The sequence below is a fragment of the Durio zibethinus genome, chromosome 6 (assembly GCF_047325235.1).
Source record: "Durio zibethinus cultivar Kanyao isolate XHJ-2024 chromosome 6, ASM4732523v1, whole genome shotgun sequence".
Taxonomy (NCBI): domain Eukaryota; kingdom Viridiplantae; phylum Streptophyta; class Magnoliopsida; order Malvales; family Malvaceae; genus Durio; species Durio zibethinus.
In genome coordinates, this window is record NC_143167.1 from 32,919,567 (window position 1) to 32,931,856 (window position 12,290).

At 33.8% G+C, this 12,290-nt stretch overlaps 1 protein-coding gene and 1 pseudogene across 2 annotated transcripts; one reads left to right on the forward strand and one right to left on the reverse strand.

Moving 5' to 3' along the window:
• The first annotated feature begins 5,488 nt into the window (after positions 1 to 5,488).
• Positions 5,489 to 7,289, forward strand: LOC111285605 (protein FATTY ACID EXPORT 2, chloroplastic-like). The gene is made up of 3 exons (XM_022875130.2): positions 5,489 to 5,949; positions 6,202 to 6,336; positions 6,835 to 7,289. Exons 1-3 carry the CDS (start codon positions 5,517 to 5,519, stop codon positions 6,972 to 6,974), a joined length of 708 nt encoding a protein of 235 aa, XP_022730865.2. The 5' UTR covers positions 5,489 to 5,516; the 3' UTR covers positions 6,975 to 7,289.
• Positions 7,290 to 8,010: 721 nt separating this feature from the next.
• On the reverse strand, positions 8,011 to 10,237 carry LOC111285606 (protein TIFY 3B-like; annotated as a pseudogene). Its single transcript, XR_016343193.1, has 5 exons — positions 9,985 to 10,237; positions 9,053 to 9,164; positions 8,760 to 8,963; positions 8,595 to 8,652; positions 8,011 to 8,300 (listed from the first exon to the last, which is right to left on the reverse strand). The product of XR_016343193.1 is annotated as a protein TIFY 3B-like (transcript).
• Positions 10,238 to 12,290: the final 2,053 nt, after the last annotated feature.

The window sequence follows — 12,290 nt, forward strand, 5'->3', positions numbered from 1 at the left end:
AAGAGATTCAACAGCACCATTAACTAGAAAACAGAAATCTGTTGTGGGTGATATGGAAGGTAGCAGGGTCATTAGTCATAGACCCCTTTTCGTTGAAATTGAGAAAGTTACAAGGGTACCAACTAAGTACTCTAAGTTGGAATGCCCAAAATTTGATAAAGACGATTTTAAGGAATGGTTGTTAAAGATCGAACAATTTTTTGAGGCTGATCAAACTTGGGAAAATGAGAAAGTGAAGACTGTGATAATGCATTTAGAGGGACGAGTTTTACAGTGGCATCAGAGGTTCATGAAGAATCAAGAAAGTCTTCAAAAGGTTAGTTGGCTTACTTATGTTACTAAAATGAAGACTAGATTTGCAGAATCTGAATTCTTTGATCCTATGTTAGAAATAGTGATGTTAAAGCAACACAATAGTGTTGATGAATTTTATAAGGAGTTTGAGAGTTTATTAAATTTAATCTCTATTTCTGATGACAATGCTTTTAGTATATTTTTAAAAAATTTGAAGCCTGAGATTTCTAAGCCTGTTAGAATGTTTTTTCCTAAATCCTTAAGCAATGATTACCAGTTAGCCAAACAGATAGAGTCCCTAATATACAATGTGCATAGAAAACCTTATATACCTTACAAGAATCTTGTAACAACTCCTCATATATCCCATAATAATCCTTATACCTCTAAAACTACATTACCCCCACAGTTACCAACCTCAAAAAACCATTTCTTAAATTATAACTAGCCTACTAAATCAACCAATCCCATAAATACCTACAAACCTATAACCAGTAAACTTGAGTCAATTCTAATAAAATCCAATGTAATCAAAATACCAACTCGAGAGGAAATAGATGACAGGAAGAAGAAAAGACTTTATATGTGGTGTGGGATTAAGTTTACACCAGACCACAGGTGTATTAAGGCTCAATTGTACTAGATGTTTACTGAGGAAATGGAAGACAATAATAATGATACTTAGGAGTTTTATGATTGTGTAGACAATTTAAAAGAGATTGAAGAGGAAGACCATGAATTACAGAACAGGCATGTCATCTCTTTACATACTTTAATTAAAGTTGAAGGTCATACGACCATGAGATTATATGGTCGAATCAAGAACCAATCAGTAGTGTTCTTGGTTGACTTTGAAAGTACCCATAACTTTATTAATCAATTATTGATTAAGAAATTGGGATGTAACACTTAGAAGATTGCTGGAATTAGTATCATTGTAGCTAATGGTAACAAATTATTAACTCATGATATATGTAAAGCATTGACTTGAGAGGTTCAAGGCCTAGTCCAACATACTAATTTCTTTATGCTACCTTTAATAGGCTGTGAAGCTATACTTGAGGTGCAATGGCTCTAGACACTTAGGCCTATTCTATGGAATTTTTCCTTGCTCACTATACAATTTGTTGTAGTAAACAACTAGTATAAAACTGCAAGAAATAGAGGTTACTCAGGTACATATGGCTACAAGTAAGCAATTTGCTAAGTTGAAGGTGGTTAGTAAGACAAGTGGACTAATGATGATATCTGGTATTGGAGTTTCTCAATCTCAAGATGAGTTCCACCAGTTTAGTCAACAAATTGGATTACCATATGATTTACAGGAATTGTTACTATGATACTCTCTAGTTTTTGAGACACCTATAAATTTACCTCCATCAAGGCCTCAAGATCATAAGATACCTTTGATAAATGAATCTTAACCTGTAAAGATTAAGCCTTATAGGTACCCAATTGTATAAAAAAATAAGATTGAAAAGATAGTAGTAGAAATAAAAGAGACTATAATTATAAAAGATAGCAACAGTTCATTCGCATCTCCAGTGGTTCTAGTGAAAAAGAAAGATAGCTCATGGAGGCTTTGTGTGGACTACAGACAGTTGAACAAGATCACACTTAAAGATAAGTTTCTCATTCCCTTAATAAAAAAGTTGTTAGATGAATTATTTGTTGCTTGTTAGTTCTTTAAGCTGGATCTCAGATCTGGTTATCATCAGATTTGAATGGATCCTGCAGATATTCATAAAATAGCTTTCAGGACTCATTAAGGGCACTATGAGTTTTTGATCATGCCTTTTAGATTGACTAATGCACCTTCTACATTTTAAAGTTTAATGAATAGTATATTTTAACCTTTTCTTAAAAAATTTGTATTGGTATTTTTTGATGATATCATGGTTTATTCATCAAACTAGAATGATCATTAGCACATTTGCAGCAGGTGTTTGATGTTTTAGTCAACAACCATTTATTTGTTAAGCTTTCAAATTATGACTTTGGTGCTACTCAAAATTAGTATTTAAGGCATGTGATCAGTAAGAGAATAGTTGCTATGGATAGTACTAAGGTTGAATGTGTTAAACAGTGGCCAATTCTTGAGTCTGTTAAAAAATTAAGAGCATTTTTGGGCTTCACTGGGTATTATCGCAAGTTCATTAAGAGATATGGAACTATGGCAAAACATTGATTGATTTATTGAAGAAAAATGCCTTTAATTGGCAAGAAACAGCAACAATAGCTTTTAAAAAGCTCAAGCAAGCTATAATATCAGCTCATGTTCTAGCACTGCCAGATTTTAACTCAACTTTTGTAGTTGAGTTAAATGCTTTAAATTGTAAAATTGGTGCTGTGTTGAGTTAAAATAATAGGCTAGTTGCTTATTTTAGCAAAGCTTTATCTCGTAAACATCAAGCACTGTCTATCTATGAAAATGAAATGTTGGCCATATTAGCTACAGTGAAAAAATAGAATGCTTATTTAACTAGAAGGCATTTCTATATAAAAACAGATCACCAAAGTCTCAAATTTTTGTTGAAACAAAAAATAAATACGTTTGCTCAACAACTTTGGGTTGTCAAGATGATGGGATTTGATTATGAACTTGTTTACAAGAAAGGTTCTACCAACATGGAGTCGATGCTTTTTATCGAAATCCTACAGCCTTGTTATATGCTTTATCTTTTGTAACTAATGATCTAATGGCTAGGATTAAGCAATCTTGGTTGAAATATCCAGTGTTGATATATTTGTTACATAAGCTCAAGAACAACCCAGGATAGTCTCTTAAGTACACTTGACAAGTAAGTCAGTTGAGAAGGAAGAGAAAACTTATGGTGGGAGTTGATTCTGAGTTAAGAAAGGATTTATTGATATTTTTTCATGATTCAATGGATGGAGGGCATTCTATAGTAGAGGCAACTATGAGGAGAATAGCTAATGTGGTATATTAGAGAGGAATGAAAAAAGTAGTTCGACAGCATGTTAGAGAATGCACAATTTGTCAAAAATACAAATATGAAATTGTCTCCCTAGGTTTGTTACAACCTTTACCAATTCCTGATAAGATATAGGCTGCTGTGTCTATAGATTTTATAGAATGTTTGCCTAAGTCATTTGAGAAAGATGTTATAATGGTGGTAGTGGCTAGGTTAAGTAAATATGCCCATTTTATCACTCTGGCTCATCTTTTCATTGCCATTATAGTTGCTCAAGCCTATCTAGACAATGTGTACAAGTTGCATGGAGTACCTAATACTATTATTTCTGACAGAGATAGGATTTTCACTAATTCATTTTGAAAAGAATTGTTTAAATTATTAAGAACCAAGCTAAAAATATCTACTGTCTATCATCCTCAAACAGATGGACAGTCTGAAGTGTTTAATAGATGTTTGAAGACATATCTAAGGTGTATGATAGGAGAACAACCTAAGCACTGGTCCAAATGGATCTCTTTAGCCTAATGGTGGTATAACACTAGTTTTCACACTTTCATTCAGACTACACCATATAACGCAGTCTATGGTCAACATGTTCCCATTTATCGACCATATCTACTTAGAGATTCTAAAGTGGATAGAAGTTTGCAAACAAGAGAGGCCACAAATCAAAATTTTGAAATTTCATTTGGATAGGGCTCGAAAAGAATGAAGCAGCAAGCTGGCAGACACAAAGTTGATAGGCAATTTGAGATTGCTGATTTAGTTTATGTTAAGCTTCAGTCGTACAGACAACAATCTGTCATCAATAAGCCTTGTTTTAAGTTAGCTGCTAGGTACTTTGGCCATTACAAGGTGTTGGAAAAGATAAGACCTGTCACCTACAAACTAGAATCGCTTGCTAAAGCCAAAATTCATCCTGTCTTCCATGTTTCATAGTTAAAGAAGCACATTGGAAAGGTTCTAATACAATCTAATCTTCTTATGATTGATGTAGATGGAATGGTGGCCATGGAACCAGTGGCAGTTCTAGATAGAAAACTGAGTAAGAAAAGAGGTAGAGTAATCACAGAGGTTTTAGTACAGTGGAGTAATAGTTATCCAGAAGATGCAACCTATAAAGGATTATATGAGCTACAGAAAAAGTTTCCTTGCTTCAATCCTTAAGGACAAGGATTATTTCGAAGGGAAGGTAGTTGTTACAAGTTGAATTGAAGAAGAATGCCATGTTAGTCATTTAGTAGTCATTTATATATTTTTTTTTACAATCAGTATATATGAGTCAACATGTTAGTTATTTTGTTGAAAAATTGACAGCTGGTATAACAATGATTACAAAACTATTACAAAATGAGGTGGTTACAAGAGCAAATATAATTTTTACACTTATTTCCTATATTCTAGAACTTCTTCCTATCTCTTTTCTTCTTTCTCTTTTTACCTCTATTTTTTAAATTTTAGCTACTAAAAATTTGAGTTTTCACATAAGAATTGAACTAACAATGGTTTGATTGAGCAGCGTCACCGTGACCTAAAACAAAGCTCAAAGATTTTGTTTTTGCACTTTAATCATAAAAGAAAGTGAAAACACACGTAACCCTGGTTGAGTAAAAGAAAAGAAACAAAAAAAGGAATGGCATTTCCATGTCAAAGGAGTGAGGCCATGAGGGGTCGTTGCTGACCTTTGTAAAGCAAAAGCAATGAAAGAAAGAGAGAGAGAGAGAGAGAGAGAGAGAGAAAGAGAGCTTTTCTCCTTGGGTGTTGTTTGCTTTCTTTTGTTTTGCCTTCCTCGTTGAGGAATCTTTTCCTCTGTTTCCTTCTCGATGTGGCTTTGGTCAAATTAGTGTTTGTTTTGTTGCACTTGATAATTGATATTAAGTAATGTAAACAAATTGAAAAAGAAGAAACTTTAAACAAAACAACATGTTTTATATTAAAAGTCAAAATCCCAGATACAAGAACCGATTCTTGCAAAAACCCACAAAAACAAAAACAATAGAACCATTAATAAAGACAAAAAAGCCGTTAATTACGATCTACTTTTCTGCCCTGGCCTCTGTGTTTTCAAACAGAGAGACTCGGATCTCGATGCTAACTTACATGGGCTGACCCACAGTTCTCAACCCAGACCTAGTTTTGAGCCCATTCTTTTGGACATCAATGAAAGCCTAGGTCTGGTAATATCCCAAAGCCCATTTTTCTTTCGGCAAGTCCAAGGATGGGAAAAGAAAACGGAAGGAAACTAGGAAAGAATCAGAGGCAAAGGCAAAAATTAGAAAAAAAATGGCAGATTTATTGCTAAGTGTTTCACAGACGTCTCTTCTTCGGCTTCAGCCAAAACCTGGATTATTTCAAAGGCTAAGGTTCTTTCACAATAACTGTTACTCCAGATTTGCAGTTGTTGGCAACCGTCGGCTTCATTTGAAAGGGGTGACTGTAGCTGGTGTAGTATCTTCTGAATCGAAAGCACCCACTATTGTTACTGGCACTGTTGATTCTGCCAAGCGAGAAATCGACATCGAAATAGACACGGGAAACGGCGGAGGAGACAAGTTTGACGACAGAAGCGGAGGAGGCGGTGGCGGTGGGGATAATAGCGGCGGAGGTGATAGTGGGAATAAAGGAGAAAAGGAGTTTCCGGACGGCGGGAGTAAGAAAAAGATGTCTTTGTCTATGTCCCAGAAGTTGACTCTTGGTTATGCTGCTCTTGTCGGAGGTAAAATTCATGTCTTTTTGTTTACTTATTGTTCCAATTTTACTTCTTGCTTATCAGTTGGTACTGCCATATATTCGAGTTGATAGAAATTTAATTTGATTTTGGGTAATTAGGCAGAACTATAGACTTGAGAATAAAATAAAATTGGTAATAATTTGCTCAATGGAGATGGATATTTTTGTATGGACTTTAGTATTGCTAGTGTGCAAACATTTCACTGAGGGTTTTTTTTTTTTCTATATATATATATAGTGGGTGGTGCTATGGGCTACATGAAGAGTGGCAGCCAGAAGTCGCTTCTGTCAGGAGGATTGTCAGCCGCATTGCTCTATTATGTTTATACTGTGCTTCCCACGAAACCAGTTTTTGCCTCATCCCTTGGGCTTGGTAAGCCACTCTTTTTTCATTGATGCACCTCGGTGATGTATGTTTATGTTGCTAAAGATGATTAATTTACATCTCGAGTGATGAGGTAGACGAGATAAGAACTGCCAATTAGTGTTGAACTTACCATAGATGCGGAATTCCAGGAGATTAGTTGATTTGTCCTTTTGTTATCATCTTGATTAAAATTTTCTGAGAGTGAAGATAAGAGTGATTTTTGCTTTCATGAAAAGGAAAGGTGAGAGAGAGAGAAAGGGCGGGAGGAAGAGGTAGGGAAAGCTGTTCAGTGTTGTAGGGAAGAAAGAAAGAGAGATGCCTCTATAAGTTCTTTTGCATAGTGGGTTAATGGTAGTACTTAAGAGAACTAGGAAAAGTGCTGCTAGTTGATAATTACAAATATGAGGCCATTAAAGAGGATTTAGCTTGTCTCCTCTCATTTTATTTTTTGTGTTGGCTCCATCAAGTTTAACTCGAATTGCATTTATGATATCTAATTTGAAGGTATATCTGCTGCACTTTTGGGAGTGATGGGTTCTCGTTTCAAGAGGTCAGGGAAAATCTTCCCAGCAGGTGTTGTATCACTTGTGTCACTTGTGATGACAGGGGGCTACCTACATGGCATCATGCGGAGTCTGCACTAGCGTGAGATAGTAGCAATAGCAACAAAGTTGAATTACGAGCCTGCATCTTTACTCAACATGGTGTTTTGGTATATGTAGTGCTTTGCTATGTCTAACTTTCAAGTTATGTACTTTGTTAGACCATCGTGCAGTGTGTTTCAGCACCAGTTTGCTTTCATATTTGAATGCGTTTTCCTCTGAACTATCCCTGTTTTAACTTGATATGTCTTGCCTCTCCCCAATTATGTTTTCAAACAGCTTTGACAGTTTTATTGTTTATGTGATGCACATTACGAGGGGAGGAAATTGCCAAGAAGTGCTTTTTCAGTTCTGAAATTTTGAGTCTTTGAAAACTTATGCATAATAATATTGGGTAGGTATTCCTGATCGTGTCAAGAATTGGTATTTTATCTGTGCAATGCGTATATTACAAGAATGCTTTATTAGTCGGAACCCTGTAATCATTGATTATATAACATGCAATCCATATTAGTGATCAAATAGTATTTTATTATTCATTGGCAGTGAAAATCTGAAATTGGTAACCAATCTCTAGTGGCACTGGTTGAAGGAGTAACATAACATTCAAGTCCGGTTCCTAAAAAACCATCTGGCACTGATGCAATATTAGCGGCATCCGTCCTTGCATGGTCAATATTACTACCAAAGTATCATCCACAGTTGAAAGGTGATGGTTTTTTTTTTTGGGTCAGATCCACGGGTGAAGATTACTTTTTAACTACAATCCATCTTTTTTTTGTTCAATCAACCGTTGCCCACGATGCGTACAAGCACCGGCCTGGTTTAAAAGTTTTTTATATCTAACCTCTGTAGATGCATAGGATGCTAATTGCAGAAAAAATAACAATAATAAGCCAAAAGTTCCGTCCAGATCACACACAAATTATCAGTCTTAACATACCCACAGAACAGAGAGAGCCAACAAACCAAGGTAATGGTTTCATACATAGCAAATCCTAGATAGCTCAGTTTGTCAATTGACAGACAGATTAGAGACAAGGTGCCTAGGTCTAAAAGACGTCACAACTGCCTCCGGAGGCAAAAGGAAAACAAGTGAGTAGATGCTACATTAGGCAGGTCAAATGTCGTCATCCAGTGCAGTTTGCATTTTACAAGAATAACACAGTAAGATTTAGTTTTTATTAAATATATGTAAGAATTCCTATACGCTTAGCTTAGGCATCATGGGCTTGGAGCATTTGGTTGGAAACAGTTGATTTTCCAAAGCAGCCTGATTCCGGTGAAGTTGCAGCACTGAGGTTAGCTTTGGTGTCATCAGCCGTTTTTGGCATTGATGGATTAGGATATGGGTTCCTGTTCACCAGCCTGCAAAAAGAAACATACGTACATGGCAACACTTGCTACCTAGATATTCCCCATGCTTTGGAGCAAATTCTAAAGACAGTTAATATAACAACTTTATCACTTTATGAATAGTTGATGGTTTTTTAATCACTACATGTAACAAGATTCATATATCATCATTTACCGTATACATAAAGGGCATATCATAAAAGCTTAGGGGCATAAACCTAAACAGTAAAAATGGTAGAGTTTATTCTGTTTGAGGATATAAGAAAGAAAGAAACAAGGGGCGGTAGTTCAGTATGGAAGGCGTACCTATCCCGCCGCTTCTCAAAAAATCGCTGAAGGGAGTGTCTCCTTGCAATTGGTAGTTCTGATCCAATTAACATTTGCAAAAACATGATGCTACATTAGCTAACATGCATAGAATATTTGCATCTGAACTTCATCCATCTTCAAGAGAAGTTAGTTGAAAGTTACCAGATTGTAGTTTGCAAAGAGAAGTCCTGTGAATAGGATACACAGGTGCCTGCGGTGAAGCTGAAGCAGTTGCAGTACTTTGAAGTGAAGGAGACCTCGTAAGAACGGGTGAAGTGGTGGCACAATCAGGTGAGCATTCTTCATGTCAACAAAGTTAGCAGCAGCAGCTGCAGCAGTAGCAGCAATAAGCATAATCTCTTGCACCTGACAGACATGAATCAATGGTGAATTTAGGAACAAAACCTCATTCTTCTAGAAGTTAGTAACATCTTCAATGTGAAGTAAAGGCCAACCTTTTCCGCAGGAATTGCATCAAATACACAAACACTTCCGCCATAGAAGATGGTGAGTTGCGATGGAGCAATGCTTGTGGTATTTAGTCCAGATGCCGGCATTGCTAGGGAACTTATACACCAACAGAAGAAAGTTTCACAACATTTTAGAAGCTTGCCAATGGAACACAACACACAATTACAAGCACTTCCGAACATTTATTTTTCTCATTAAATCATGACTTCTATACATACGATATCAAGCTCTGATGTCCATTATACAGTTAGCGACATTGTACAGTTGTCTTTATAAAAACCACCATAGTTTGCTCTTCTTTTGAAGTACAAAAACCACCATAGTTTGCTCTTCTTTTGAAGTGAGTCACTATAATTTTTTGTACAATACATGAACAATTGAACAACTTCTAATGTTCTTGGGAAACGCCGAATCAAAAGAAAAACATAACTAGAACTCAAGAAAATCCGAACACACTAACCTAAAACATAAGATCTAAATAACAGCATTTTTTTTCTTTTAAATTCTAAGTAAGGATCACTGGAATACTTTCCCTACCATAAAAAGAAAATTAACTCAAAATTTTCTTCCATATTCCCTCGAATTCAAAATTTGCGGTAGCTCTATCCAATTCCAACCATTTAACATCAATAAAAACTACAACTACTACTAAATTCTCAAAAATAGGTGGTACCAATAACATAGCTCAACAGAAAAGAAAATTCATAGTCAGATAATTGTCCTCAATAAATGAGATTACGGTAATTAATAAAGCACTAACTTTCACTATGATTAAGGTAAATTACGTAACGCAAGTGAGAGCTTTCCATTTTTGAAACATGAATTTGAGAATAATTAAACAGCAATCTAACCAACAATACCCAGATCCGGGAAAAAAAATTATTCATTTCCATGGAAGGAATATAATTAAGCTTACCAGTTCTGGAAGATTTTCTTTCCTTCAACGGATCCCAGCTTCCGAACATCATTATCACCGACCATATCGCCATTACTTTCTTTAACGACAACATTTGGCTTGACTTCCTCGTATGATCCGGCTTCTCCTTCCATGGAAACCCCCTTTTTTTTTTAACTTGCTAAATTTCTATATGCATCTGTCCTGCAATAGGGAGAACAAAATGTGATTAAAAACTAAAAAGTATGGGAAAGTGAAAGTCAGTCAACCAATCCAAGGGTCGTGGTTGGTTTCTGGCTCAAAAAAGATAGTTACGCGTCAAACATACAGGAACCCTAGCTGTTGATGAATTAATATCCATAGTTGCGACTTTTCAAAGGCTAAGGCGGTTGGGACTTGGGCCTCAGAAAAATCTGGTCCTCACCAATCTCCGAGGTACAAAAGCAACAATTGTACCGTATAATCACATGTCCTGTCACATCATGTCTTCCTGTCCACTCAAATCTTGTTTGATTTATTGCTATCATTTTTCCACCTTTTTTTTTTTTTTACTTGAATTACTCATGATTAAATAAAATACTATATACGGTAACGATCAATTCTGATAATCACCAATATAAATGGCACTATTGATATAATGACCAACATTAAGGAACAGTTCTCAATATAAACATATGAAAAAATCATTTGAGCAGTTTGATATATAAAATGTTAAATAACATTCAACTAAGACGTTTATTTAAATAACATGTTATAATTGAGTTAAAATTTACTCATTTACGAACCAACATGCAAAAGAAACGCCGTTTAGTCACTACGAAAGGTTGTGCTTATAAATATCGAAGAGAATACAGAATACTAAGGGCGGGGCCAATTAAAAAATGACAAGATGGATGATTTGACAAGAAATAGAAGTGTTGGTCCGTGTGAGTGAGGCGTTGGGAGGCGGGTGGCATCGCATTTAATGAATGATTTGCCTAGAAATAAAAATGTTGATCGGTGTGAGTTAGGCGTTGGGAAGTAGGGGCCACCACATTTGGCTTCTCAATTACGGCATTTCTTAACTATAGTCACATTTATAAAAGACACTAATTGAACTAAATATTGTATATATATATATATATGTATATATAAAATAAAAATGTCGTACTAAAAAGTTATAGCCTGACAAAGAAGTTTCAATTTTGTATCAATTATGGTGTATGATTAAAAACATATTGTAATTGATTTAAAATATAATATAATTTTAGTTCAAGACTTCATTTTTAAAGGGTAATATGGATTTTAATAATTTTTTTAAAATCAAATTTAGAATAAAAACTTTCTTTAATCTTAAAATATTATAGGAGATGTAAATTTTTTATTTTAAAATTTTGGATACCGTTAAAAATGTGATTTTTTTTTTTTTTGAGAATCAAATAATTTTAAATTAAGTATAGAAATCAAATACTTACAATCTAAATTATAAAAATAATTTTTGGATCCTCTCAAACCAAACATACTTTTAAAAACTTGTTTTAAAAATTTATTGAATATTAATAGCTTTTGTTTAGAGCATTTCATATGATTTGAGTGTTAAAAACACTTATTTTCATAAATATTTATATATTTAAGATTTTGCAAAATTTAAATTATTTTTAAAATTTAATTAAAATTTATTTATTATAATATTTTTTATTAAATGTGATAACTTAGAGTGTGTTTGGTTAGGAAGTATCTATAAATTTTTTTTTTAATTTTGATGATGAATATTTGTTTTTCACATTTGGTTAAAAATAATCCGATTATTGAAAAAAAAATATTAAATTTTTAATAATATCCAAAATCTCATAATCATAAAACTACCTTTCTTTATAGTATTTTGAGATTTTAGAAAGAAAATTACCTTATTTTTTAAATTGATATGAATAAAAGATTTATCACATATCCATTATTATTTTGAAAAGTAAGTTTAAAACTCATTTTTAGGTAGGTCTAAAACTCAATTTTAGCTTTTTTTTAATTCATCATATTTTTTTATTTAATTTGAATATGTGATAATTAAAATTAATTATAATGTTTTTTCCTTGAAACATCTTAATTGATTATAAATTAAGACATTTATTTCTTTAAAACGTCTTAATTGGTATCAATTAAGGAATTTTGAACAAACACTTCATTTGATATTTTTTTTATATTTTTTTATAATATTTATAAGAATATCAAATAAGGTATTTTTTTAACAAACACCTTATTTGACCAATTTAAATAAAATGTTTCCTTTTTACAAATGCCTTAATTTTTTTTTGTCAGAATCTTTATAAATTAAAAAAAAAAAGGTTTCCTTT